The sequence below is a fragment of the Dendroctonus ponderosae genome, unplaced genomic scaffold, assembly GCF_020466585.1.
Source record: "Dendroctonus ponderosae isolate FM_Combo_2020 unplaced genomic scaffold, Dpon_F_20191213v2 Dpon_F_20191213_5, whole genome shotgun sequence".
Classification (NCBI taxonomy): domain Eukaryota; kingdom Metazoa; phylum Arthropoda; class Insecta; order Coleoptera; family Curculionidae; genus Dendroctonus; species Dendroctonus ponderosae.
Window position 1 is genome coordinate 760916 of NW_026018715.1, and position 24972 is coordinate 785887.

Genomic DNA, 24972 nt, shown 5'->3' on the forward strand with positions numbered 1-24972 from the left:
GGTTGTGTGGGTACCGTAGTTTCGACTAATCAAAATGAAAAAATAAATGTACATTTATTTTTTCAGGGGCTGCAAGACCAAAACTCAACATGCCTAAGACAAACGTTACTGTGCCTGAAACCTGTATTGAAGTTATTAGCTGAATCTTCTAGTTGCAAGGACATTCTACCCATTTTAAATGAGTTGCCCCTATTAGCAAATCATCCATACTGGCTCGTCAAGGTAAACGCATAATTTAATTTCTCGTTGATGTATTTAAATCGTATTGGGTTGTTTGAAAATTTTGTTACACATGTACTGTTTATTTCAGGTAGCTCTTTGTGAATTAGTTTCAACGCTATCTTATTTAACAATTTATCATATAACTGGTAACTGTATCTTTCAACAGAAAGTTTTACACAACATACTATTCTATTTGTTAAAAGATTCAGATCAGAGGATACGAAATGCCGCATCGAAGGCTATACAAGAGTGAGTAGGATAGCATTAATTGCCGTAATAGTGCTTTTATTATCTGACTCTTTTTAGGATAATTAAACATTTATATTCCGAAGAATATCATTCAAAAGAGGACCCAATAACAACAAAAGGAATATATTCTGTCAGTGAACACATTTCATGTTTACGTGATAAACCACTCCATCAAAATTTATATTATACTCATTTTGTCGAAGACATGCCGTTTCCATATTCCCAAATATCTGCGATTGCCTGTGGACGCGTTGATTACTGTCTGTCAAAAATAGTCATGAAATTATACGTCAATATGTTGGAAACCGACTCTAAGTCTTGTATAGTAAGTTTAGTTTTAACATATTTTTTTAAGTGCTAAGCAACGAACAGGGATATAATGCGCAAACTACTATTTGATGAAGTTGGTTACTTTGTAATCATAAAAACGATTAAGGACGCGCAAAAACAAATCAAATTGCTACCAAACAGATCAACGTTCCGCAATAAAGACAATTGATCTACTTCATTGTAGGCCTGGGTAACACTATGTTGAGTTGTTGCTGCTCTTTGAGTTAATGAGTTATAACTCATTGGTTAATAAAGTAAATACGTCATTTATTAAAACGGATCATAGCGTTACGAGAGCCGAGACTGGAATTTTAGCAACTAAAAAAAATCAAAGGTCATCAACATTTTCCCAGCAACGGAACTGAGTTGCAGCGCCGAGGGTTGGGTTGGCGCACCAAGTCACTTGCGCAGCACTGCGTCAACTCCCAAAAATTAACTGATTTAACTGTTCTGTAGAAACAATTGCTTGAAAATACGGTCTCTTTGGTTTTTTTTGTCTAAAACGGGGAGGCCGGAAATTTTGAAGAAACTTAAAAATTCTTCACAGCGATGAGGGTGATGAGTTTTCCAAATAATTCATTACAAAGTTTCGCTTGTTCTGTTTGGGGAAATATTTTTAGGAAAAAAACCCAAAAAAAATTATTAGGGTTTTGTCCAAAATTCGAAGCTGCAAAGGGTTTTCGAAAAAAATTACAAAGCGGTTATGGGGCGAGGACTTCAGTAAAATTTAATTTATAATTTTTCTCAGAAAAAAACCTGAATATTGTACTCTTAAGGAAAGCTTTAGAAAACTAATGCTTTTCTGTGTAGAAAGAATTCTTTAAGGAAAACTTTGTTAAAACTGGAGACCTGAAATTAAAAAAAACTTTCATAATCTTCAGAGCGATGAGGGTGGTGAATTATCCAAATAATTTTTGCAAACTTTAGCCCTCTGGTCGTTTTTCCAAGCTAATATTAATTACTTTCAGTGAAAATTAAATTAAATTATTTGGTTTTTGTGCCTAATTCGAAGTAGAAAAGAGTTTTCTAAAATTATTTGCAAAGCGATGAGTGAGGCGAATTTTCAAACAAAATTAATTTTGAAATTTTTTGATGAAAAGACCCCATGATTGTCAGAAAAGAAGAAAAGCATTAACGGTTTTTTGCGCTTTTGATTAAACACTTTCAATTTTGTGATCGGTTTTTGAGAAATCTTTAATTATTTTCACGGGAAAACACGGAAGGGATTTATTTTCGTTTTCGTCCCTAATTCGACGTTGAAAAAGTTTTTGAAAAGTGTCTACGAAGCTATAAATTATCTTGTAATTTTTCGCGTTAAAAACTTTCAACTTGTCAGTATTTTTAAGTGAAACTCTAAAAAATAGAGCGTTTTAAGTAGAAAGTAAAGCAAGAAAAAATTCAGTCAAAATTAAAAAAGCAAATCTTTTAGCAAACCCTGCAGTCTTCAAAGGCATGGGGGTGACGAGTTTTCCAAATAATTTATTATAAACTTTCGCTTATTCCGTTCTTTGTTTGATAAAAAACTATTTAATTTTTGACCCAAATTCGAGGCTGTAAAGAGATTTCAAAACTTTTTACAAAGCAATGAAGAAGGCGAGATTTTTTTAAATAATTTTTCTCGAGAATTACCATAAGATTCTTAGTATTTTTAAGTGAAACTTTAAAAAATTGAACGTTTAGAAGAAAGAGTAACTTTGCTAACTGCTTGTGACGAGCATTACAAATACTTCATTATATGGTTTTGCTTTCTCTTATCGTTTTTAGGCAAAACTTTAATTTTTTTGAGAAAAAAACAAGAGTTTAGATTTTGTCCCAAATTCAAAAGGCCAAACGGGTTTTAATAAAAGGTATCGAAAGAAGACCAAGCTGTAAAGACGACGAGTTTTCTTGTGCAGGGTTATTCACGCTATACGGCACGGAATTTTGCGGCTAAACCGTTTGATTTAAAAAAATAGTATTTGATGAATTGGCAGAGGCCTACCGGGGGCACATTTAAGAAATAGTTTTGTGATGAACAGAGTGTCTCAAAAGACTTAAAAGTATCAAGGTTGTGTTTTTTTAAATGAAATACCCTATATATTATTGCATTTTTGTATTTTCTTAGCAAAATAAGTGTTTGTTTTAATAAGATTTATAATCTTATTAAAACAAACCTAACCCCCTAAATCTTAAAGTTTTTTAAATAATGTAATTTTTATCAGAATCTAATCTAATTTTCATGTGTCAAATACTTTAGAATTATTTAAGTTATGTAAGCGTAATTTGTAGCGAAGTGTAACAAGAAATCACATTTTATATCCCAATGATAACAAACGTGTTATTATTGGGATATAAGCCATGTTATAGAGGGTGACCATAAAGTTGAACTAATCAAATAAGATCTTTAAATGGCTATAGACTAAATATAATAACTAAATCATAGAAAATCGCTAAATATGTTCTTTTAATTGTAATGTAAGTGTTATATTTTTATAAATTTTATGCTTTTAGTATGGTTGCATTCAGGCTCTTTCGGACTTGGCCTGCACGTATCCCTGCACTGTTTATCGAATGGGCTGGGATATTACCAACAGAGTTAGAGAGACGGATGGAAATATAAAAGATTTGCTAAGCTTATGTGTCAGCTTACTAAATTCATCCGTTCATATTTACGACATTACCTTCTTGGTCAACCTGATCAATTTGACGTTAAATTTATACGCAGGTAAGTAAGTTACAGCTCTGTTTCTGTGTGTTGGACAGGATGGATGATGCGTAAAAAAGACGTAGTAAAAGAGTATCGCGTGAGAGCAATATAGACATTTCAAAACAGTCTGCTATTAATTAGTAAGTGAACAGTTGTCGAAATGAGAGTATTCTACAGCGGAAAGAATTGATTTGATTCTCATCATAGGCGAATATATATTTTTTTAATACATTTTATCAATCAAGTTCTTAGGCTGGCTTGTGGTTCTGTGAGCTGTATAGGTTTTTTATCACAGGTAGGGTGCTAACCGTTTCTTTTTTCGGCAGGCCTGTATGCGTTACCGTAAGTCCGATTATAATTTCAAAACAAGTTTTGAAATTTGACATCGTGCACTACCAAACGTACATTTTACAGTACAGTTTTTCGACCAGATGGAAGCATGCTAAGAACCGGCGTAATGTTCGCGAAAATCGGCCTAGCGCTCGGTCGCAGTCGAGTGGTGGAGAAGCAGATCCTATTACTACATGTACGCGTTTCCTCCGCCGCTGCTGCTTGCAGTGCACGATTTTAATTTTTCAAAACTTTTCAGAAATTAGAATCGAACTTACGTTAACGCATACAGGCCTGCCAAAAAAAAACGCACTACAAGATTTGAATCGTGATTTTGAGAAAACTAATACGACAGCACCCGCCTTTGGCATATATAAAGAACATTATAATCCCTACTTTCCAGCTCAAAAAATGACGGAGCTCTGAATTACTAAAAAACGCCAAATTTTTTCGTTTTTCCTAAATTTCTCTGAATCTAATTATCCGATTGAGGCGAAATAATTTTATTCTGCAGAGAATAAAAATCTCATTAGGGTATTTCGATTGCTCCATTTGTTTAAAGTTATAAACAAAAGCCGAGTTTTTTTGCAATAAATTGTTAATAACTAAAATAGATAGAGATAGATCGGAAATGCGAGTGAAAAACACATACCTATCATCTGCTCATTATGTTTTATATAATCGCACAATTGGTTTGCTACTAGTCTTTGTGTCACGATAAAGCAGTTTTAAATGCCTATAGCTTGGCCTAATATAAATATGTATTTCTGCTTCCTGTTCTAGGTTATGCGATAGTTTGCCTCAAGCCCATTGATTTAACGGAAAAGCCACTAGGAGCTTGGCCAATGTTCTTGAATGAAACGTTCAAAACGATTTCCGATCAATATTTATTACATATTATGAGACTATTGAACATCTTTCATCATGTAATTAACGAATTGGTACCAGTTAGTGCTCAAAATAAAACTGTTTTACCTCACTTGCCATCTACTGGAACCTTGTCGCCCATAAAGAGGCGGAAAAGCGAAGATAAAAAAATGCCAGTAGGATATACTAGGAGTCCACCTGAAAAAGATGACAAAATTGATAGAAAAGAAGTTAAAAACATTGGTTTTGGATATTTTGCCTGTTCTCAGCATTATATGAAAATATTCGAATTATTGAAAAACGCATATCTTAATTACAAGGTTTGTATAAATTACACACTTTTTGATTAAATGGAATTTTGAATTGTATCATTTTAGATGTGTATAGATCCTGCAACTTCAGACAGCTTTGTAGAGTTAATGCGGAAGACTATTCATACATTATGCGTAATTTTGGAAGTGGGCTCTCTGAACGAATTTGGAAAATTGTCTGAAGAAATTCTTACTTATTTAAAAACTACATTTTATCTGGATAAAACTCTTACTGTTCAGTGCGTGCAACAACTAGTAAAATGTCTATTTGGAATCAACTTGACTGCGAATTTAGGAGACATACTAGATGTAACTACAAAGGAAAATAAGGTAATATATTGGTAGTGCATGAATATGAGAAAGCTCATACAGGGTAAGATAAGTTTTTCCTTGGTAGTTATAAATTTTTTAGAGTTTTGTTATTCGATGATCCACGACTGATCAAAATTAAGGTTTTTTATTAATTTTAATTTACTAAGCCAATTTTATTGCCAATAATTGGGGTCTCGTCTCACCGACAAGACGAATCCCCAAGCTAAGGGCTGAGGCTCAACAGAGCGCAGCTGGGAAACTGCTCTATCGAGTATAGCGACCATGCCAGGTACGTAAAGGCCGGGACAGATTTACCTGATCCGACTCCGATCATGCACTCGGACGAATATCTGAGAGAGATATGGTACCAGAATTTGAACGCCATAGCACAGCATAAAGAGTAAGTAATCTTTATGCTGTGGCCGTAGTTCACATCTTTCCACAACCTGCCCGATCCGTCTTCGTTTTTGTATCCGATCATGTTGAATCTAATTGAAGAAGGGGGGGAAATATCAAATGACGACTCTGATGGGAGTTGGATCGTATAAATGTGTCTCGGTCTTTAGTCGATCTACGTCCGATCGATTACGCCACGCGGCAACTGGGTCTAATAAAGTCACATTGTTTTGAGTCTTTTGACCCTCGGAACTCTTACTTACAACGATTCGGAACTTACAATGATTCGGCAAAAATATTTCGCCGACGGTCTTCTATTTCCAATTTAGTAATCCCAAATATTCCCTAAACCCCGATTCACACTTTAAGACGCCCAACGACCGGCGGACACGACAACGACACGACAATGTTTTTCTCTCTCATTCTTGCCGAGAATGTCGGTCGGCTTTGTCGTTGTCCGTACATGTCGTTACCGGTTAGTGTGAACGTCACCTGATCTCATTTAGAAATGTTTTTCGGGCTTTGAGACGTGGTCCATGGGGATTTCTTTCTGACGTTTCGTCCACAACTGCGGTGGACATTATCAAAGGCTGGTTCAACTACTGGATCCCCTGTCGTATTTATGCGGCCCGGCCGTGTGAGCTCATGCGTGAGGAGTGGGCGAGACTTCAATTGTTTTGGCGCACACGCTGTTTGCCGCAAAACGCGTTTCCAATCTGGATTAAGAGCCGTTCCTCTTCTTTCCTATTAATATTGTTGTCATGTTTAAAGATCTCAATGGCCTCTCTGGTTAGTCTCGGGTAATACCGCTGAGATTGATGCAAAATGTCCACTTCATCGAAACGTATTTGGTGGCCGTCTAGAAGTGCGTGCTCCGCTAGTGCTGATTTTTCTGTTTGTTCTAATCTGCAACTTCTTTTATGCTCAGTGATCCTAGTGTTTACACTACGTTTTGTGGTGCCGATATATGCTCTGCCTCAACTGCATGGAACTCTGTAGACTCCTGGTGCTGATAAGGGATCCCGTTTGTCCTTGGTCGATCTCAAAGCCTGTTGGATTGTTCGAGTTGGTTTAAAAGTATCCTGCCGATCCTGTCCGTTACTTCATGTATGTATGGGAGGCAAGCCCAACCCTTACGCTTATCACGCATATCGGTTTTCTCAGGACGACCTCCACTGTTTCTTGGTCGAATTGCTCTATTAAACTCGTTCTTGCTGTATCCATTCCAACCAAACATCCTTTCTAGGTGTTTCAATTCTCTTTCTACTTTAGATGGTTCGCAAATTCTTCTGGCTCTTTCGGTGAGGGTTTTAATGACTCCTCTCTTTTGACTGCGATGATGGTTTGATCCACTGTGCAGGTACCGGTCGGTATGTGTCGGTTTTCTGGCATTTCTTAAAGAACTTGGCGGCACAGCGTGATTTGTTTATTTTTGGTCCACTGAACATATGCAAAATTGAGATTCGTCGTATTTCCTAGAAACAACGCTTGACACAATACCCTAAAAAGGCGCGGTGCTGTCGCGTCGTAGCTTGTTATGAATTTTATTTCTAACTAGATTGCAATTATCTCGGGCGTGAGTTAGAGCAAAAGCTAGTATTTTGCGGCTAGCAAGTAAGACTTTGAACGCTTAATGGACAACACAAAATTAGGCACACTCAAATTCAATTTTTTTAATTTTTAGGTTTTGTTGTATTTGATTCACTCTCTTTTCTCTCTCCATTCATCCGTCTCATATGCTCGCATCTCTGACAACTTATGTTTTTAAGAAAAATAAATTAACAATTTTATAACAAAAAAACGGTTGGAATGAACAAGAAATTACAATGATGTTAAGAGTTAAGTCTTCAGTAACTATAATTTAGCAAATAATTGAATGTGTTTGACTGATAACAATTTATGACTTTATAAAAGGAAATAAATTTGAGCAGAGTGTAACACTCGGATATTTCGGGTGATTCTTATCCTATGGATACCTTAACTTCAATCAAGCCTCGATGGTGAAGGGCGAAGGATCCTGAGGGGACCAGCTGGAGTGATCACTTCAGTTAGCAGCCGCGCAGGTCTTCCAATAAGTTTTGGTCGAAAACATATGAATAGAAAGAAAAATCCACAGTAAAGGAGTACCAAAATGTTATCCGACTTTACTCAGGCCCGACTGTGAATCAAAATTAAAGGAGAAAATAAACTGAACGAAAATTCAGTCGAACTTGAGTCTTTCAGCATAAAGTAATTAACTAATCAACAACTCAGTACAGGATGAATCTTAAAATTAAACGAAAAAGATGAATTGAAAAATCGGAAAAGGGAAAAAAATAAAAACTATATATGATAATTATTGTCGTGTAGAGGGCGACTGCACAAAAAAGGTTACCTAAGGCGTACATTTCGGGGGTAGCGGCAGTCGGTAAAAAACGGTGAATGAACACCCTTCGCGATCGACGATCGAGTGGGGTGACGCGCTGATTTTTAGCCATTTTTTGGGAGTGACCGGAGAAGTTTCGAGGGTACCGACACTTGAGCTTTTTTTGGTATTTTCGGTTCGCGGTTTTGCTCAACCAAAGTTTGGTTCTTTTGCTTTCCTCTGACCCTCACGTTCCGCAGAGTGTGCAGGGTCCCCAGAACACTGGTTTTTTCTCAAAACCGAGTTTTCTGACGCTCCGTTTTCTTTCGACCGCGTTCGTGCGCCCCTGGCGGCTGGCAAACGTCGTTCGACAAAGTTGCGTGTTATTTACCAATCGCGGGATTTTCATTTTTTCCGAAGCTACGGGTTTTCCACCCGTGTCGCTTCCGAGCCAAGTGCTCTCACCTAAACAGGTGTTTTTGCTGGACTTTGGGTGTGGCCACACCCGCACATGTGTTGAGTAAGCCTCTGGTGCGGCGATTTTTATTACCATATAAATTTGTTCCCACTTTATCGGTTTTCTCATCCCCCTATGCTGTTCAGGAACCTACTTATCTGGGGATTTCAAAGCCAAAGAGCCGACGTTTTTTCAATTCCTTGCTGGTTTAGGTAAAATCATACTGGCATCCCTGGAAGGAACTTTTTAGGCCTAGTGCCGCTTTTTGATTTAATTTCTAGGCCTGTTGGCAGTAATTAATTCCCCTTTTTTTATTTGTATTGTATTTGTATTAGATATTATCAGTATTAATATTATTAGATGTATAATTTTTTTATATATATTTACAAATTTGTGCGTTCACAATGGAACGAAAATATATCGTGTTAAATCGTAATTCTGGTGGGGAATCCGATCACGTCAGGGACACACACGAAATCGAGGACTCTAAAATCCTCCAAATAAAAAGAAATGAAGCAATTGAACTCGGAAGCCCGGGCCCGTCACCCCCGCGTTCGGGGTGACTACTTTGAGCGAATGTTTCGGCTTTGAGAATGCAACATTATCTTCACTAAAAAGTTGGGCGCCAGTATGCTTCCAAGTAGCATACAACTTGAACCAAACGAACGGGAGAAGCAGCATCAACATCTAAGTTACCAAAAGAGCTGGTTTTGAGCAATTGTTCCAAGAACTCTGAATCAGTGACACGCGGTCATGGCGGCCATCATTCGGCGGATTCGTCTATCCGGCTCCTGTGTCTCAAAATTCTACCTGGGCTGATTGGACACTCTTTTCCCAGTGAAAATTGATCATTAAGGAATATCTTGATACTAAAAAGAAAATACTCAAAAACTGACCATGCGGTATAAACTCTCAAAAATTGGTCACTGCGGTATGAACTCCCAAAAATCGACCACTCGATCGAATGGTCACGGCCTCATTCTTTTCACAGCCACCAAAAATCGCCCACTACATTTTTTTCCCCAACTTTCTGTTGGCGCAGGAATGAAAAAATTTCCGAATTCATTGACCCTAACGGACACGTAATCCTACGCTATCTGCTTAACAGATCTTTCGGATTTTACAGCAAGATTTTAACTATGATAAAAGAACAAAACGCCTCTGCTTGACAACAACTTGAAAACGCACACCGATGTCCAAAACAGATTCAAAGGTTTACGGCAAAATATTTGCATGTAAGAAGCTTCGTTTTTTTGTTTGCCCGGCGGCTGGATAAAAAATGTTCACAAATACCAGTGTTCCAAGACCCTGGATAGTGTTGGATTCTTACGAACTAAAACCCCCCTTTTTATGTCCTACTAGTTTTCGGGAGTTAGCCTTTAAAATTTGTAGTCCTCTTTAAGAATGAGTCAGCTCCGGCATCCGTATGCAATAACATATCATTATCTTACTAATTTTAGGCATCTTATAACTACATGCTGCTTGCTATTCTACTACGAACTCTATACTTTTACGCTATTACACTTACAGTTTACCCTGTTTTCTACCTATTGCCCTGTTGGGCCAGCTGATGTCTGGGCCTTTTTTCCTCGACTCGACCAGCGCGCGTCTCTGACCATCCGCAGAAGTTTGTTTTCTGTGGCCTGAAGTCTACTCAGGTGACACTCAGCTGCAGTGCAAGCATTCGCTAGTGTCGGCCTGATTATAGTCTTGATGAGGAGGAGCTGGTGGCTAATGCTCATCTGGCTTCTTCTATTGATGAGTGGATACAACTTGGCTGTTGTTGCCTTAACCTTGTCAATGGCTCTTTTTATATGTTTCTTCTAGATCAACTGCTTATCTAAAACAACACCCAGATATTTAATATCAGTTTCCCATTCGATATTTTTTTTGCCATCGACCTTGTCCTGCTTCCTGTCAGTAAGTATGACCTGCCTCTTCTCCACATTTATCTTCATTTCCCAATTGATAAACCACTGATGTAGTTCGTCAATTGCAAGTTGGAGCTGTTGCCTGATGCAGTCCTTGTGCCATGAGGATGACAGAAGGGCCGTATCCCGTGCAAAGAGCTCTAAGGTCGTATTGGCAAGTCTTGGGATGTCGCTTGTGTAGGTGTTGTATAACATTGGGGAGAGCACTGCTCTTTGTGGTACTCCTGCCGGAGTTCTTCTGAGTTCCCACTTTGACGCTAAAGCTCTTTCTGCAAATATAACTGTCGACTAGCTGGCACAGTTCTTGCTAATACCTGTTTCCATTATCTAGTATATGAGACCGTCTCTCCACATTTTGTCGAAGACTCTTTTGACATCCCCAGTCGTTCGATGCTGGTTTATTTCTTTAGTGCATCTTTCAACTATCCTGAGCAATTGGAGTTCCGTGGAATGCTTTCGTCTGAATACAAACTGTTCGGGCGGTATCACTTAGAGATCGCTCGTTTCGTCCTTGAGTCGCTTCAATATAGCCCTTTCGGCTGTTTTCCAGAGAGCGGGCAACAGGCTGATAGGCCTGTAGTTTTGGGGAAGGCCTTAGAGACGAGAGAGAGCGTGATGACTTCCGAGTGTTTCCAGGTGCTTGGGACGACCAGTCCGGAAAATGGCATTAATCAAGCAGTTCTTTTATCGGCAGGTTCTTCAGCATTTTGTTGGTGATTCCATTTCTGTTTTCTTAACTTTGGCTCTTCTGATGACGGCTGCTACTTCTGCTTGCGATGTTGGAGGGATGTGGCTGCCTGGCTTTTTGTTCGCAAGCATCCGGACAGTTACTTCGTGATGTACGTTTGCGTTTGGGTGTTGATTCAGCCTGGTCTCACTCTTCACAGATCTGGAGTTCCGTTGAGAGGTGGTATCTTGATACCCTTCTTAGGGCCTTTGGCATACTCCATATGCTTTGGTCCTCAGGTCTGGTAATTTCCGATTATTATGGTTCAGTAAGGCGTCTTTCAGGCAATTGCCCTTGTCGGTTAATGGCGCTTCTGTTATCTTCTGTGGTTGATAATTTTTCTACGGATCATTATTGGTAGTTCTTCATGGATTACCGGCAATTCTTCTCTCGTGTGCTTGTTGCATTGCTACTTTCAGGCTTTTTGCTGCTTGTTCCACACCATCCTCATCCTCTAGATGCGTAATGTAGATTAGTAAGTGTGCTAGCTCTTTGAACTTTACCCAGTTTGTTGTGGTTCTAGTCTTCCGCAGTGGTATCCTTTTTTCGTCGCCACAACACAGCAAAATTGAGTTTTGGTCTGAGGTTCCTTTTTCTATGGTGGTGAGATCTCTGGTCCCAAGATCACTCCACCTTGGGCATCTATTGCTTCGGCGAACAGTCGACCTTTACTGCAGGTACTAGTGCTGTTCCACTCTGTGTTTTTGCAGTTTAGGTCTCCTACCAACAGGCTTGCTTGGTTGTTCCCTAACATTGTTTGAATGTCCTGAAGGTTTAGGCTCTCCTGGGCGGGCTTGTATATTACTGGCTTCTTGGTGGTGTTGACTTGCACGCTGGTGGCGTGTATATCAGTATCCTCTACCTCTATGCTGTGGTGGTCCATGTCTTTCCTAATTAGGAGGGCCACTCCTCCACGTTGAGTGCTGTTGTGCCTGTAAACCGCGTAATCCTAATATTACTTGTTACCTTGGTTTTCTGGAGGGCTACCACTTCAGGCTTCCTGTGGTTCAGAAACTCGTCCAGTTCTGGACGTCGATACCTTAGCCCATTGACGTTCCAAGTTGCTACCGTGAAGCTATCAGGCTGTTTAGGCATAGATCCCGGACCATTACTGCCTGTACAATTCTATCAACACTGGGCTTCGCCTCGGGTGTCAACTTCAAGCAGTGGCGGAACTTCGACTTTCCTCTCTTGTACCGTATACTATTTTTCATGAATTCATAAAATGTTGTCAAAACAGTCAAGCTGTCTCACGTTGTTCCACACGGGACGAAAAAAAAGTTTTCAAATTTGTAGTTTTAAACTAACTTTTCTCGAGATAATGCCATGTAACACGTTAAATATCTCAAACTATGTATACTCATAAATGTCCATGAATATTCAGCTGTTATTGTCACTTGTAAAGTTATGTTGTTTTCAGGAAAACGATTATTCATTTTATTACAACATGATTCAGAAACCCGCCCAGAAAGTGTCCTCATGTATTCAATCTCTTATTACCATAAGCAAAGTGGAATGCGACGGTGACAATACTCTTATGGGGTATTTACACAGAAAAGACGTTAAGAAGCCTGTCGCTATTGCAAGAGCGTCGGATAAGATATTAGCAAGCTATATTCCAATATTTGAGCCGATTGTAATTAACTCTTTAAAGGTGAGTCTTTAAAAGTGTTAGAATTCCGACAGAAACCCCTAAAATATATTTTCATGTATTTCTCGCAGCATTACACCGTTACCAGTGACGTTATTTTCCAAACTTGCGTATTGAAATTATTAACGCAACTAGTACAAGCTCGAGTAAATTATTGCCTGCTTGATTCGGAGCAAGTTTTCAAGGATTCTGTTTTAAAGCAGTTCGAGTACATAGAGGAAGGTCTAATACCGTAAGTTGACAATATAACAGGAAGTAAAACTTGTTTTATGGAGGCTTTTTATCTCTTAGGTATCCTGAAAAAATTATACCAAATATTTTCAAGTTCTTAGTCCACCTATCTTATGCGAAGCAGCATAATAAAAGCATAGTAGATGTCCCGAAAATAATACAACTTTGTGATGGTCTAATGGCTAGTGGACAGGATCCTGAAACCCATTGCATACCTTCACTTAAGCCGATCGTTGAGGACGTTTTCTTGTTTAGGAGTCGGTAAGTACTTACCGTAGTAAATATTCATAAATAAAATGGATCTGGGCGTACTAAAACGTTTGTAAAAAATTGTGTTAATCGGCGCAACCGCATAAATGTTGATTTAATTGGCTGTTTAACAACTAAATCAAGTCATCTCCACATTACCTACATGATAGTTTGCATTTATTTCAAATCGTAAATATTTTAATTGGAACAATTTCACCCCCTGTATTATGAAAACGGTCCACCTAATAGGGTTTTACTATATTTGAAGCGAGAATTATGTATACTATGTTGTAACCTGGCGTCTTGGGACACACTACTTTGTGTATTGAATTTTTAATGACGATATTCATAGTCAAAGTAATTTTTCATTTATTTTAGTTCAAATACCAAAGATATGAAAGAATTAGAAACAACTCGCGAAGTTATACTTTCAATGCTCTTACGGCTTTTGGAATACCGGGAAGTTATAGATTTAGTCACTATTATATTAGAGGAAAGTAAATATTGTACGGATGATACAGAAAAGTGGTTAAGATTGTCTGAACAAGTAGGAAATGTGCTTTTACATGCCCTCCAACAAGATAAGATTAGAATAAGCGAAGAAGAAACCGTTATTTCGTTGCGAAAGCTGATCGCTGCCCTGAATCCGAACGTGTTTAAGGATATGGATGACGTGATTATGATGTTGTTTCAAGATCCCCGTTCGCTGGTAATTCATCAGAATATGCGTTGTAATAAAATTGACCCCATTTTTGTTTTAGGGCAATGGACATCTTTTCAGTCGATGGATTTCCAAAGTTATTATTCTATTTTTTTTAATGTCTTCTTTAAAAGAAGATAAATTGCTTTCTAAAATTGATTCCATCAAAGACAAATTTTGCCCTGGCAGTATTTTCGACAATTTTACAGCAACTTCGGATCCTTTAAACGTATACTGCAACACATCTCCTTTTCAAGACATGCCAGCAGAAAATATAGTGGCAACGTTGATTTTTAGAATAATTTATCTTACTATTAGAGTTATTGCTAACTCCGACTTGAAGAGTAATCCGTTTCTCATAAGCCAATTTAGTACGTTTTTAATGTATTGTTCACATATTTTTCAATCAGGTTAGTTGAAATGTTTTGTTGCAAAGTGCTTTAAGCTTTTATTTCTAACAATTTTCCAGGTATTTTATGTAAGATATCACAAGCAGCAGCAGCAATTTTGCATCTATCCCCTTCTGAAGTCAATTCTGATGAACTGAATGAACTTTTTGGAAGTGTTAAAAGGGTCCACCCGGTCCTTACCTTTCAGTGGTGCCACCTTTTAAGTCTTTTAAACTATCAGTCACTGGAGTTCTGGAAAACAATATTAAACAGTAAAGACGATTCAATAAACATTTGCTTAGTGAAGAATGGAGGAGTTATTGTTTACTGTGATTTACTGGTAATTTATTTTGAGACATGTGAAACCTGAATTAATTAGTAGAGTTGCAGAATGAGAACGTTTCCGAAAATGCAACATTATGGATTATACATGCACACTGTGAAATTCTAGTGAGCCTGGTAGATGAAAGTCCAGTATCTGCCTTTATTTCATTTGTGCATCGAGATTCGACTTTAAGTGGTTTTTTTGTGGAAAATATTAGTCAACAATGTATGGACAATGAAAATGTAAGTATTTGTGTCTTGATTACTTCTCATCAGATATTTTATCTCACGTTGACCGACATCAAAGACACTGAATACACTAACTCAATACATAAAGATTTATAAAATCTTGTAGAAGGTATAATTGTGAATCGATCTATTTCTATTTTCGACACGCATGTGTAAAGGTGCGTCTACATTGATAAATATTTGTGTTGTTCGTCGAATTTGACTCAAATTTGCGGCACAAAAAAGCTCACAAAATTTTCATCAGATACAACACACGCTATCACGGAAACGAAAAAGGACACTTTACAACTTCTCTTAGCGAAACACTTCCCGGGCGATGGCGGTACCAGGGGCTCGGAGGTCTGACCCAACGAATGGGACTGGGCCACGCCAAAAGAGTAGTCAGTGATGACGGTGACGGTTTGACGATCTCGTGTTGTTGTATGGACCTTTTCAGTGCGACTAGTGTGCCTGCGCCCCTAGTTGGCCTATCATCTGTGTATCTTGTGGTTTGGAAGTGTGAATATTTCTCCAGGTTTCAGTAGCTTTGTCTGGATTAGGTACACGTCTACATTGTGTCGTTCCAGGAAGTATTGGAGCCCTATATTCTTGCTCCTGACTCTATTGGCATTACAGGACATGATACACAGAGATTTAGGTATTTGTAGTCTAGACATGGCTGCTCATCAGTGCAATCATCTGCGCTTGCATTGTGGCCATGAACGTCTGCATCAGGGCTTGTATGGCTCGACTGCTTTGGCCCCGTTGACGTTGGGCGGCTTGCTGCGAGTTCTTCCTGTTCTAGTGGCAGTTTGTGGCTGTGGTGTGCCGAGTGGGCTTGCCCTGCGAGCTGCACCAGCAAGAATTTGTGTGAAATTCTCGTCTTGCCTGTTGTTTCTGTACAGGTTTTGCAGGGCATCCTGAGTAAGAGGTTGGGTGGGCTTCCCCACAGTTGGCGCATTTTGCTGCCTTTTTCCTGGGAATCTGGCATTCCCGAGATTCATGTGCTTCTGTGCACTTCACACATTTGGTCACAGATCTACATTTGGACTACCCATGTCCAAAAAGCTGACACCTTTTGCACTGCGTCGTCTTACTTTCGGCGTGCTGCGATTTTACTCGGACGCGCAGGTTTCCAAGTGCCCTCACATCAAAAATGTGTTTCTCCGTTTTGAGCAGCAGCACTAAAACCATTGCTTATGGCTGCCCATTTTTGTGCCATCGCACTATTGTGATAGGGTGGTAGCCCATCTGGCTTGGCTCACCCCTGATTTTGGCCTCGTCCCACTATTCCAGCACTCGTCTTATGACCACATGGAGCTGTTTTCACTCCTCTAACTAGTATGTGTGATATTGGTACTTGGGAGGAGGGTCCCTTCGAACTCTTTTGATGGTAGCATCACAGCCGTAATTTAGTTTCTCATATTTCTCAATTTTGTTATACTTTTGACACTTTTGATTTCTTCTGCGGTTCTGCTGGGCTTCAGGGGTGGTCTGCATCTGCTAGTCGCTGCCCTAGCACCAGCAGTGCTGGAAATTGCAAATATAATTAAATCAATTTAGGAAATTATCCGTGTTAGTACTAAAAAAATGTCTATATATACTTCGGCCTCAGGATATAAAAGTTCTCGGTATATAATAACATCTCTACTTAGGTATATAATAAACTATTTTGTACACAATAGCAGTTGTACAATACACCACAGAAGCACAATGTGCTATGCATAGCAATATAAGCTCGCTAAAGATTATCATAAATTATGTCACCAATACTCTTTTGGGAAATTACACTTTTGGGAAGGAGAACAAATAAAGTTGCTAGATTATTAGCAATTTTATTTTTCACTATTTTACACATTCAGAACGCTTCGGAAACATAAATTGTTATGCTATATCTGAATCTAAAACGTTTGTGGCTAGTTAACTACGTTCATTTATTAGTAATTGAAAGCCTAATGGTTTAAACCAAACATTGTAGAAAGCATATAAATTCCTGAACACATGATTTTGATATAAATAATTGGTATTCGTATAGTTTTTCCATGATATCTTCGGAGTTGTTCGTTTACATTCAGCCAGCTGACCTTCTTTATTACGCCGGTAACGGCTAAACCCAGATGATGAGAGCTAGTAGGCTCGAAACTAGTCCGGGGGGTGCCTGAAGTTAACGCACCTCCTGCACTTGTCTGCATCAAAAGCTCATGACGTCGCTGATGGTGCCGAAAGCTTTTCATTGTTCACTAGTTTTTTAGTTTTTCAGTACTTTTTTTACGGTTTTGATTGATTTATTATTATAGGTTTTAGTATTTATGATTTTTTTGGTATTAGACAATTATTTAATTTGTAATCGGATTTTGCTTCACTACTGATAGTGTTTTATTAGTATTACCTGGACGAATATCTGATACGGTGACCTGAAGGTCTGCACAATATCGCCAATATCTTTGTAAAATCATGGCATAATCTAAATTTATAGAAATTGCGACTGTGTGAAAAAATTACCAAATATATCGTCTTTTTAGCCACTATTTAAAACGAAAGTATTGAAGTGTTTAGAAAGCTGCCATACTTCGCAGACTAGTATTGTACTGAAGTTGCTGATTTCGAAAATGCTTTCCAACCGACAGATCCTGATTTCTCGGATCGTTGCTCAACTGGCTTGTCGAAAAATTGAATACATTTTTTCTAATCCTAGTGAAGAAATTCTTGCTGGTCTTTCAAGGAACGATTTGTTGAATTACTTGATGTTGGCCAAAAAGTAAGTTATAAAAATGAGTTTTTCTCTAAGTTGAAGTCAACCGTTTTAGGCATGAAACATTAATCGGCCTGCTTAACAAGTTACTTATTCGATATTACGATATGAGCCCTGATGCGCTTTGTGAAAGTTCAGTAAGCTCGATCGTTGATATAAGAAAAATCGATATAAATCAAAACTGGTTACTATCTAACATAGGAATTAAATCTCAAGACGATATTTTAAGGAAGGAAACTGCTCTAGTACTAGATAGTCTAGAATATGAAGAAATCAGCGAGTTTATGTCTAGCAACAGCTTTAACAAAATTATATTTAGAGATTGCATAGAAACCGCCCTCCGAATTCTTGAAGATGGAGGTTGCGAAGAAGAACCGGCGCTTTTAAAAGCTGCAGTCGATAACATATTGAAAGGAATTAGTACAATTTTAAAGGGCATTTGTGACAATCACAAGGTGAGACAATGTAGAAGCATACATATGGAATACTTCTTTATTACCTTTGGATTAATTTTAGGATGGTTCCCTTTCAGTTGAAAGCACCAGTTATGTACCAAGAATGATAAACGCGTTTAAAGAAGAATCTTTCTCGACTCTTCACGACTTGAGCATTTCCGTGTCATCATTGATTAGGCATTTGCCGCAGCTACCTACCCTCCAACTATCCGAAATTGACTGTGAAAATATTTCGAAATTTGCTGTCGTTTGTTTAGAATGCATTAGCTTCCTTTTTGCCACTGGGGGTAAAAATTTGAAATTGAATTATTTAGAAGTATTCATGGAATCGTCAAATGAAATTTTGAAAAACTCCCAATTTTCGAGTCATTTAGGAGTTGACGAAAATCTGCCATGGCTTTGTTCTGCGATTAATGCTCTTTACTCGATTATGGAATACGTTCTAAAAGACGACGAACCTTTACCTTCAATCGAGAGAAATTTGCTTCAGTGTTCATCAGACGACAATGATATTAAGCAAGCACAAACAGCATGCTATTATATGTATATTTTAACCTGTTGGTTGTATAAGAATGCAAGCAGATTTTTTAAAATTCCAAGATTTGTTTTGTATAGGATAAGGAGTTTAATCATATCTTTAGCGCGTCTTCCATTAGTTAATTCCTATAATTTTGTGCCCTATAGAGTTTGGAAGTTAGGGTGGGAACCTAAGCTCACAGGTAAATTTCTTACCCAAATCCCTCCTTTACCTATTGACATGTTGCAAGAAATCGATGTGCTGGAGGAGTATGTTTTCAGGTGAGCGTTGCTTAATCTTATATAATTTTCTTTGATTTGAGTTTCGGCGAAAACACAATTCAACTATTTTTATTTTTCAAACCAACACAAAATGGTTTAAAATCGAACTTATAACCTGTAGTATTTAGACTTGCTGAATTCAAATCCGCGGTCAGTTTGACTCTATCAGGTCAGGATCATGGTCTAACTGGGAAAGAACCATTTAGGCGGAAAAAATCTATACATCTGTACACTTTGTTTCTCCGCACTAGATGCACTCTTTTCACAGTTTATTACTGAACCGGAAGCCCCCGCACCAGGGTATGGCGAGCTGTATCTGTCGATCTTCCTTGCCTGTATGCATGCTGGAAACTCTACAGCGGACTCCTGTTGAACACTTACTCTGTTAGGTACCTTTAAAACTTTTTCATAAGGAAGGACATTAAACTTATGGGTCTGTATGATTTGGCCTTAGTGTAGGCCTTTTTTACCTGGTTTCGGTATAAAGGCCACTTCCGGTGACCGGCAATCAGTAGGGAAATATCCCATCGCCACGCTGGCCCTGAAGATCTCACAGTAATGGGAGTAAGATATCTAGGCCCGACTGCCGCATTTTTGGAATTATCCCGTCTGGACCTGCGGCTTTACATGGTCAGAACTGCGAAATCGCAGTCATGGCTGACGACTTTTTTGGACGTGGTCCAGTCCCATTTATTGGGACAGACCTTGACCTCCGAGCCCCCGGTGCCGCCATCGCCTGGGAAGTGTTTTGCTAGAAGTTGTGGTGTCTCCTTTTTCATTTCTATCCAGGTGCCATTTTCCTGTGCTGAGGATCTTCGCAAGCCGGGCAGATTCCAACAGCGACTCGACCTCGCCACAAAATATCTGCCAGCTTGCTATTTTAGACCTTCTCAATTCCTTCTTAAAGTATCTCCTTGCTTTGAGGTAGAGGTCCCAATTTTTGTAGTAATTTGCGTTGGTGGCTCAGTAAAAAGCTTTTCTGGCTTTCCTTCTCAGGCGCTGAAGAGCGTGATTCCACCACAGGACCGTAGAGGTTCCAACCGCCCTGAGTTCACACGATTTCTGGACGGCTCGTTATTTAGCCTGCTTACCTCGAGTTCCAGCTCCCCTCGAGAGCTTATATCACCTTCAGAGACACCCATGGACTGGCTAAGGTCGTCCCTGTATCGGGGCCAATCAGCTTTTCTCGGATTACTCTTTTTAGATACGATGTCTATCTGGTCCGACTCAATTTCGAATCGGATCATGCGATGGTCGATGTGTATTATTGAATTAAGTTGTCTAGATAGCTGCAGCGCTTCTCCTCATTGGCTCCGATACGAACACCTGCCATGAGGCCGAATTAAAGGTATTTTTGGTGTCCAAAGTTAGCACCTTGCCAATGCGCCTGTGTTTGACTGACTCCGTCTGTGAAGTGCTGGTCTAACTGTGTCTGTGAAGTGCTGGTCTTCATGATTGTCGTGGAAGTCGATTTTCCTTTTCTCCTTCCAAACTGCCTCTCGTTTAATGTTTCTTTTAGATTAAGGTTCTCCGACAATCTCGCGAGTATAATATGCTTTAGAAGTTTGGAACTTGAGTTTAGCAGGCAGAGAAAACGGAACGTCTGCGTGTCGTTTATCTGCCTTATTGGTTTTCCAAGACCAGTTTGCCCGCTTTCCAATTTCGAGGAAATGGACTTTCATTTATTCAGTATCTCAGCGGTGATCCAGTCCGTGCCAGTAGCTTGCCTGTATTTAAGTTTGCGGCCAGCGTCACCAATCTCAGCTAACACAAGTTCTAGTATGAGTCGCGTGTCAACACTTTCCCTAGGTTACTATGGGTCTTGAGGGAAAGAGAGATTTAGCCCACTGTTAGGGCCCGGCCTCGTACGTCAGTCTTTGCCATTTTGTTGCTATTCTGTATCATTGGCCCCAGTAGTTTTCGTTTACCTCGTCAGAGAGTTTCATCCAGCAACTTCTTTTTGCTCTGCTAATGGCCAGCTTTAGGCCTTTCTTGAACCTGGCGTAGGAGACGCTGTCTTCTGGAGTTCTTGTGGCATCTCTACGGTTGTTCCTGGTGGCTCTCCTTTTTAGTTCTGTCGATGCCGAGCGTTCGCGCAATATCGATCGGATGCTTTTTCAAAAAATGTTCTCTTTGAATTGACATCTGAATAAAGTGGCTTTATAATGTTTAAAAAACATATTTCGCCTCTATCTATTTTCTAAGATTGTGCACTCCGAAACTTGCACCTTGCGTTGCCATTATTAGGAAACATTTCTGATAAGTATTAACTCGCAATTCTGGCCTTATGTGGTGCTGCACCGTTGTACTGAACTCAGAGATTGTTTAGTTATTGATTTCAATACTGTAGATATTCATTGAAAAACTCATTAGAAATATTTGAACCGAATGCAAAAATGATTCTTAATTACAAACGAACATCAATAGTTTTTACAGTCATGATTCACTTGAGCCTCTACCTAATAACCTGATTTTTTAGGACGAGCATCCTAGGTTGGACCACAAGGCAACAATTTGAGGAAACTTGGATGTGCATGTTAAGTGTGTTATGCACACCTTTGGACAACGTGGATCTAACAGACATCAACATCGCCAGGCGAGCTTCTACTTTGGCAATGAAAGCCATTACTGATCAGCTGTTGCAAACTCTCAGATATCCCGTTTTGGGAAACAAGAACGTGTCAAAACTAATCCATGTGTCAAGGAATAGGCAGTTTCCAGATACTACTATCAGGTAAATATATTGCGTTACTGCTTTGTATCACAAGCTTCAATGGCAAACCTAAGCAATGCATGCTTAGAAATTCATTCAACTTTATTTAATATATTTCACAATTTCTTACACAATGATTCTCCTAAATTAAGACCGAATCCTAAATATAATTACCTATACGGATATTGCGTGCGGAATCAAAATTTACGAATCATATTGACCCTGGATCTTTCTCGGATTTCTTCTTGAAGTGCTTTCTAAATTCAATGAAGATCGGTCTAAGCCTGTCCAAGCCCTTATGTTTCTCAACCAGGAATCTCTACACGTCCTGTCTCAGGACATTGCCAAGGCAAGCAGTCTTTCGCTTTTTTATGGTCTCGAGAATTGTTTGGTTCTTGTTAATTCTATGTAAGAGCTCTTGATTGGTGGTATGATCGGTTGAACGCGCAGCATTCTGCGACATCTAAAATCCTTTCTTACTTAAATTACTTGAATATAATAAAATGATTTAAAATAGTTAACTTAGGTGAGAACTTAAGTTCCTAAGCAGCAATAGGAGAGGAGAAATCGGGACTATAAAATTCACCAAATATACACAGCAAATTCCCAAAATAACGCGCAATACCAGGCCTATTAATTAAACTCGACTCACGCTTGGAACTGGAAAGTAATCACTAGATTCTAAAATGTTCAAGAATAGTCAACCAGGGTCTGGCTAAATAAAGAAAATTTGCTCTCGACACTAAGAGAAATTACGAAATATTAAATAAAATTTCACTTGGTGAAAGTCCTTTGATTCAAAATTAATTAATCAAAGGCCTTCAATTATAAATTGTCAATCAAACGCGCGTCCGAACATAAGTTCAATAGTCAATAGTCTCAAGTAATATTCCTACGAATTATTCTCCCACTCTCCCGCTGTGCATGCTTATTTTTATCAGTAAAATGTGGTTTCCATGTAATACTGGGGTATTTCTTGTTAGCGAGTTCATAGTCGATTTCGTTTCTGTATGCTGAGTTCGGGCTTCTGCACGTCCATCTTCTACCAACAAGTTACTTAAAGAAGGAGTTCATGCAGAATAGATTTTCTCTCTGTAGAAAGTTGACTAATAGTTCTCCGCGCGAATTTCGTTCACCTTTTCCGACGTGGTGGAATGTGTAAATCTTGTAGGTCGCATATCTTGGCATTGAAATCGGCAGCGAGAAAAGTGTATTGCGATTTTTCCATAGAGCCAGTGTCACTTCCTTTTTTTGTAGTCCCTGTTCAGCTTTTTGCACCAAAGCAAGTATCTGTCGACTTTACTTTTCTGATGCGTGCTGGTTACTCTGCAGCGGAGTCCTGACGAGGACTTTCTCTGTTAGGTACCTATTAAAGACGTTAAACTTGTGGGGTGCGGGTAACTTTCCGTGCGTTTTAAAACCGTTATGGTTTTTTAGGGGGTGTGTAGCCATTTTCTCTCCACCCTGGCCGGACGGGTAATATGGACTCCTAACATGGAGAACAGACGCTGTTTGCAGCCGCCTAATATGGTTTCATTTATTACACATATCCAATGCTAAAATTGACCTTAATTTTTTATTTTCAAAATCGGTTTCCAACTTTAACTCGAATTTTCTAGTTCAACCGTTTATCCTCTGGCACTTAATTTCATTGAGTTTTAAAGCTTCGTTATCCCTCTATCGACTTATGTCATTATGGAAATATTCGTTGAATTTTTAGAAATTTTTGTTTACATGAAAACATGGACGAAGTCGAAAATTCTCGAACATTTTTTCTATTCATTGATCTGGTTAAAATCGGAAACCTATAGTTTATCATTATGAATCTCAAAAATCGTTAACCACATCTATTAGCTATGTTTCGGTCTAACTAGAATACATCCGTCATCATTTTCTGATTTTTGGGATGCATTTCAATTGATCGGTACCAAAATTTACCGATTACATGAGTTAAATGGAATTTTTTTTTCTTCCTCTATACTGAATCAATTTGACATGGAGTTGATTCGTATTATTGTCTCAATACTAATTGGTCTCAATTTCAACCAATTCTAATGTTATTTGACTGTTTTATTCAGTTTTGAAAATTGCCCCTCCATAAGGGCTTGTGCAAACTTTCGTCTTCCCTCTGTAGCTCACATAGAATTTTTGAAGTGATAACTTTTTATGGGAAGGTGAGGGCGGCTCCCACTCCGGCCTCTTCGCGCCTGAGGCTTGGGAGGCACATATGCACTTTGAATTCGACATTTTTCTCTTAGTGCGGGTGCATCTGTAGATCTGATACACTTTTCAAATACACATTGCGTTATTAAATTGACAGTGATTTTGATTTATCAATTATTGAGTGTGATATTGTGTTCGGTGCAGTTTATTTTATAACGCTGATAACAATGAATCGACAAATTATCAAGGGAGAAGCTGCAGATACTGCAAATACTAGGTTAAGGGTGCTCATCTACTAAATGCCTGTTCGAGTTTCACCTTCTTTTAAATTTCCAATTAAAGTACACACAATTATACACACTAAAGCAGTTTGTGCAAAAAAATGCGGATCGTCCATCAATTTGCAGAAAAATGTATTACAAACTTTTGAAAATTATCTTCAAACGACCGGATATTTATCATTGCAAATGAGATTGCACATTTCCGTGTACTGTTAAATATTGTTTTAAGAACTAACAATCGATGTTGTGCAACAAAATTGTGCCTAAGATCTACTACAATACCTTGGACCTATTTTAAATCGCCTGATTGATTTTGGACGCAAATTCGTATCAAGAAAAGATTAAATTAAATTAAATCGTATCGATCGAATCCCGATACCGATTCCCTATGTCTTACTGTCCGTCTGTAGTCCAGATGCTGCCCAGATGATGTCCATTTGCATTGTATTGCACGATTCAAAGTTCTGAGCACGTAAACATTACTACCTAGTTGTTTAGTGATTTTCATCGGAGACAATTATTAAACCAGATGTTGGGCGGATATTTTCTATAGAAGGTAGGGTCAATTTATGAAAAACCCTCAAGATTAAGTGCAAATAAAGTGTCACAACTATTATTATTAACTTTTAATGCAATATATTATTGCTATAATATAGTTCTATTATTTGTTATTTTATTTTGTAACAACAAATAATCACTATTTAGATATATATTTTGTAATCTTTCATATTTAATTGATGAATTTATGAAATTTTGAAAAATTTGTGAAAATTTATTTTATTTATGAAAAGTACATTCATCACTAAATAACACATTTTCGAAAAACTTTTCATTTTCTGCCACTTTATCTAACACCCACATGCAAAACTCAGTTCG

General features: G+C 38.5%; 1 protein-coding gene across 1 annotated transcript in view; it reads left to right on the top strand.

Moving 5' to 3' along the window:
* Positions 1-24972, top strand: part of LOC109545059 (huntingtin) — a 63066-nt gene that overhangs the window by 20776 nt on the left and 17318 nt on the right. Inside the window, exons 11-27 of the mRNA XM_048666680.1 lie at positions 67-222; positions 311-471; positions 529-796; positions 3292-3505; positions 4601-5004; positions 5062-5325; positions 12583-12816; positions 12885-13045; positions 13105-13305; positions 13672-14002; positions 14055-14403; positions 14463-14722; positions 14773-14949; positions 17457-17692; positions 17742-18141; positions 18203-18939; positions 21419-21673. Of these exons, the coding sequence (XP_048522637.1) occupies positions 67-222; positions 311-471; positions 529-796; positions 3292-3505; positions 4601-5004; positions 5062-5325; positions 12583-12816; positions 12885-13045; positions 13105-13305; positions 13672-14002; positions 14055-14403; positions 14463-14722; positions 14773-14949; positions 17457-17692; positions 17742-18141; positions 18203-18939; positions 21419-21673 (4808 nt within the window). The remainder of the gene's footprint in view (positions 1-66; positions 223-310; positions 472-528; positions 797-3291; positions 3506-4600; positions 5005-5061; positions 5326-12582; positions 12817-12884; positions 13046-13104; positions 13306-13671; positions 14003-14054; positions 14404-14462; positions 14723-14772; positions 14950-17456; positions 17693-17741; positions 18142-18202; positions 18940-21418; positions 21674-24972) is intronic.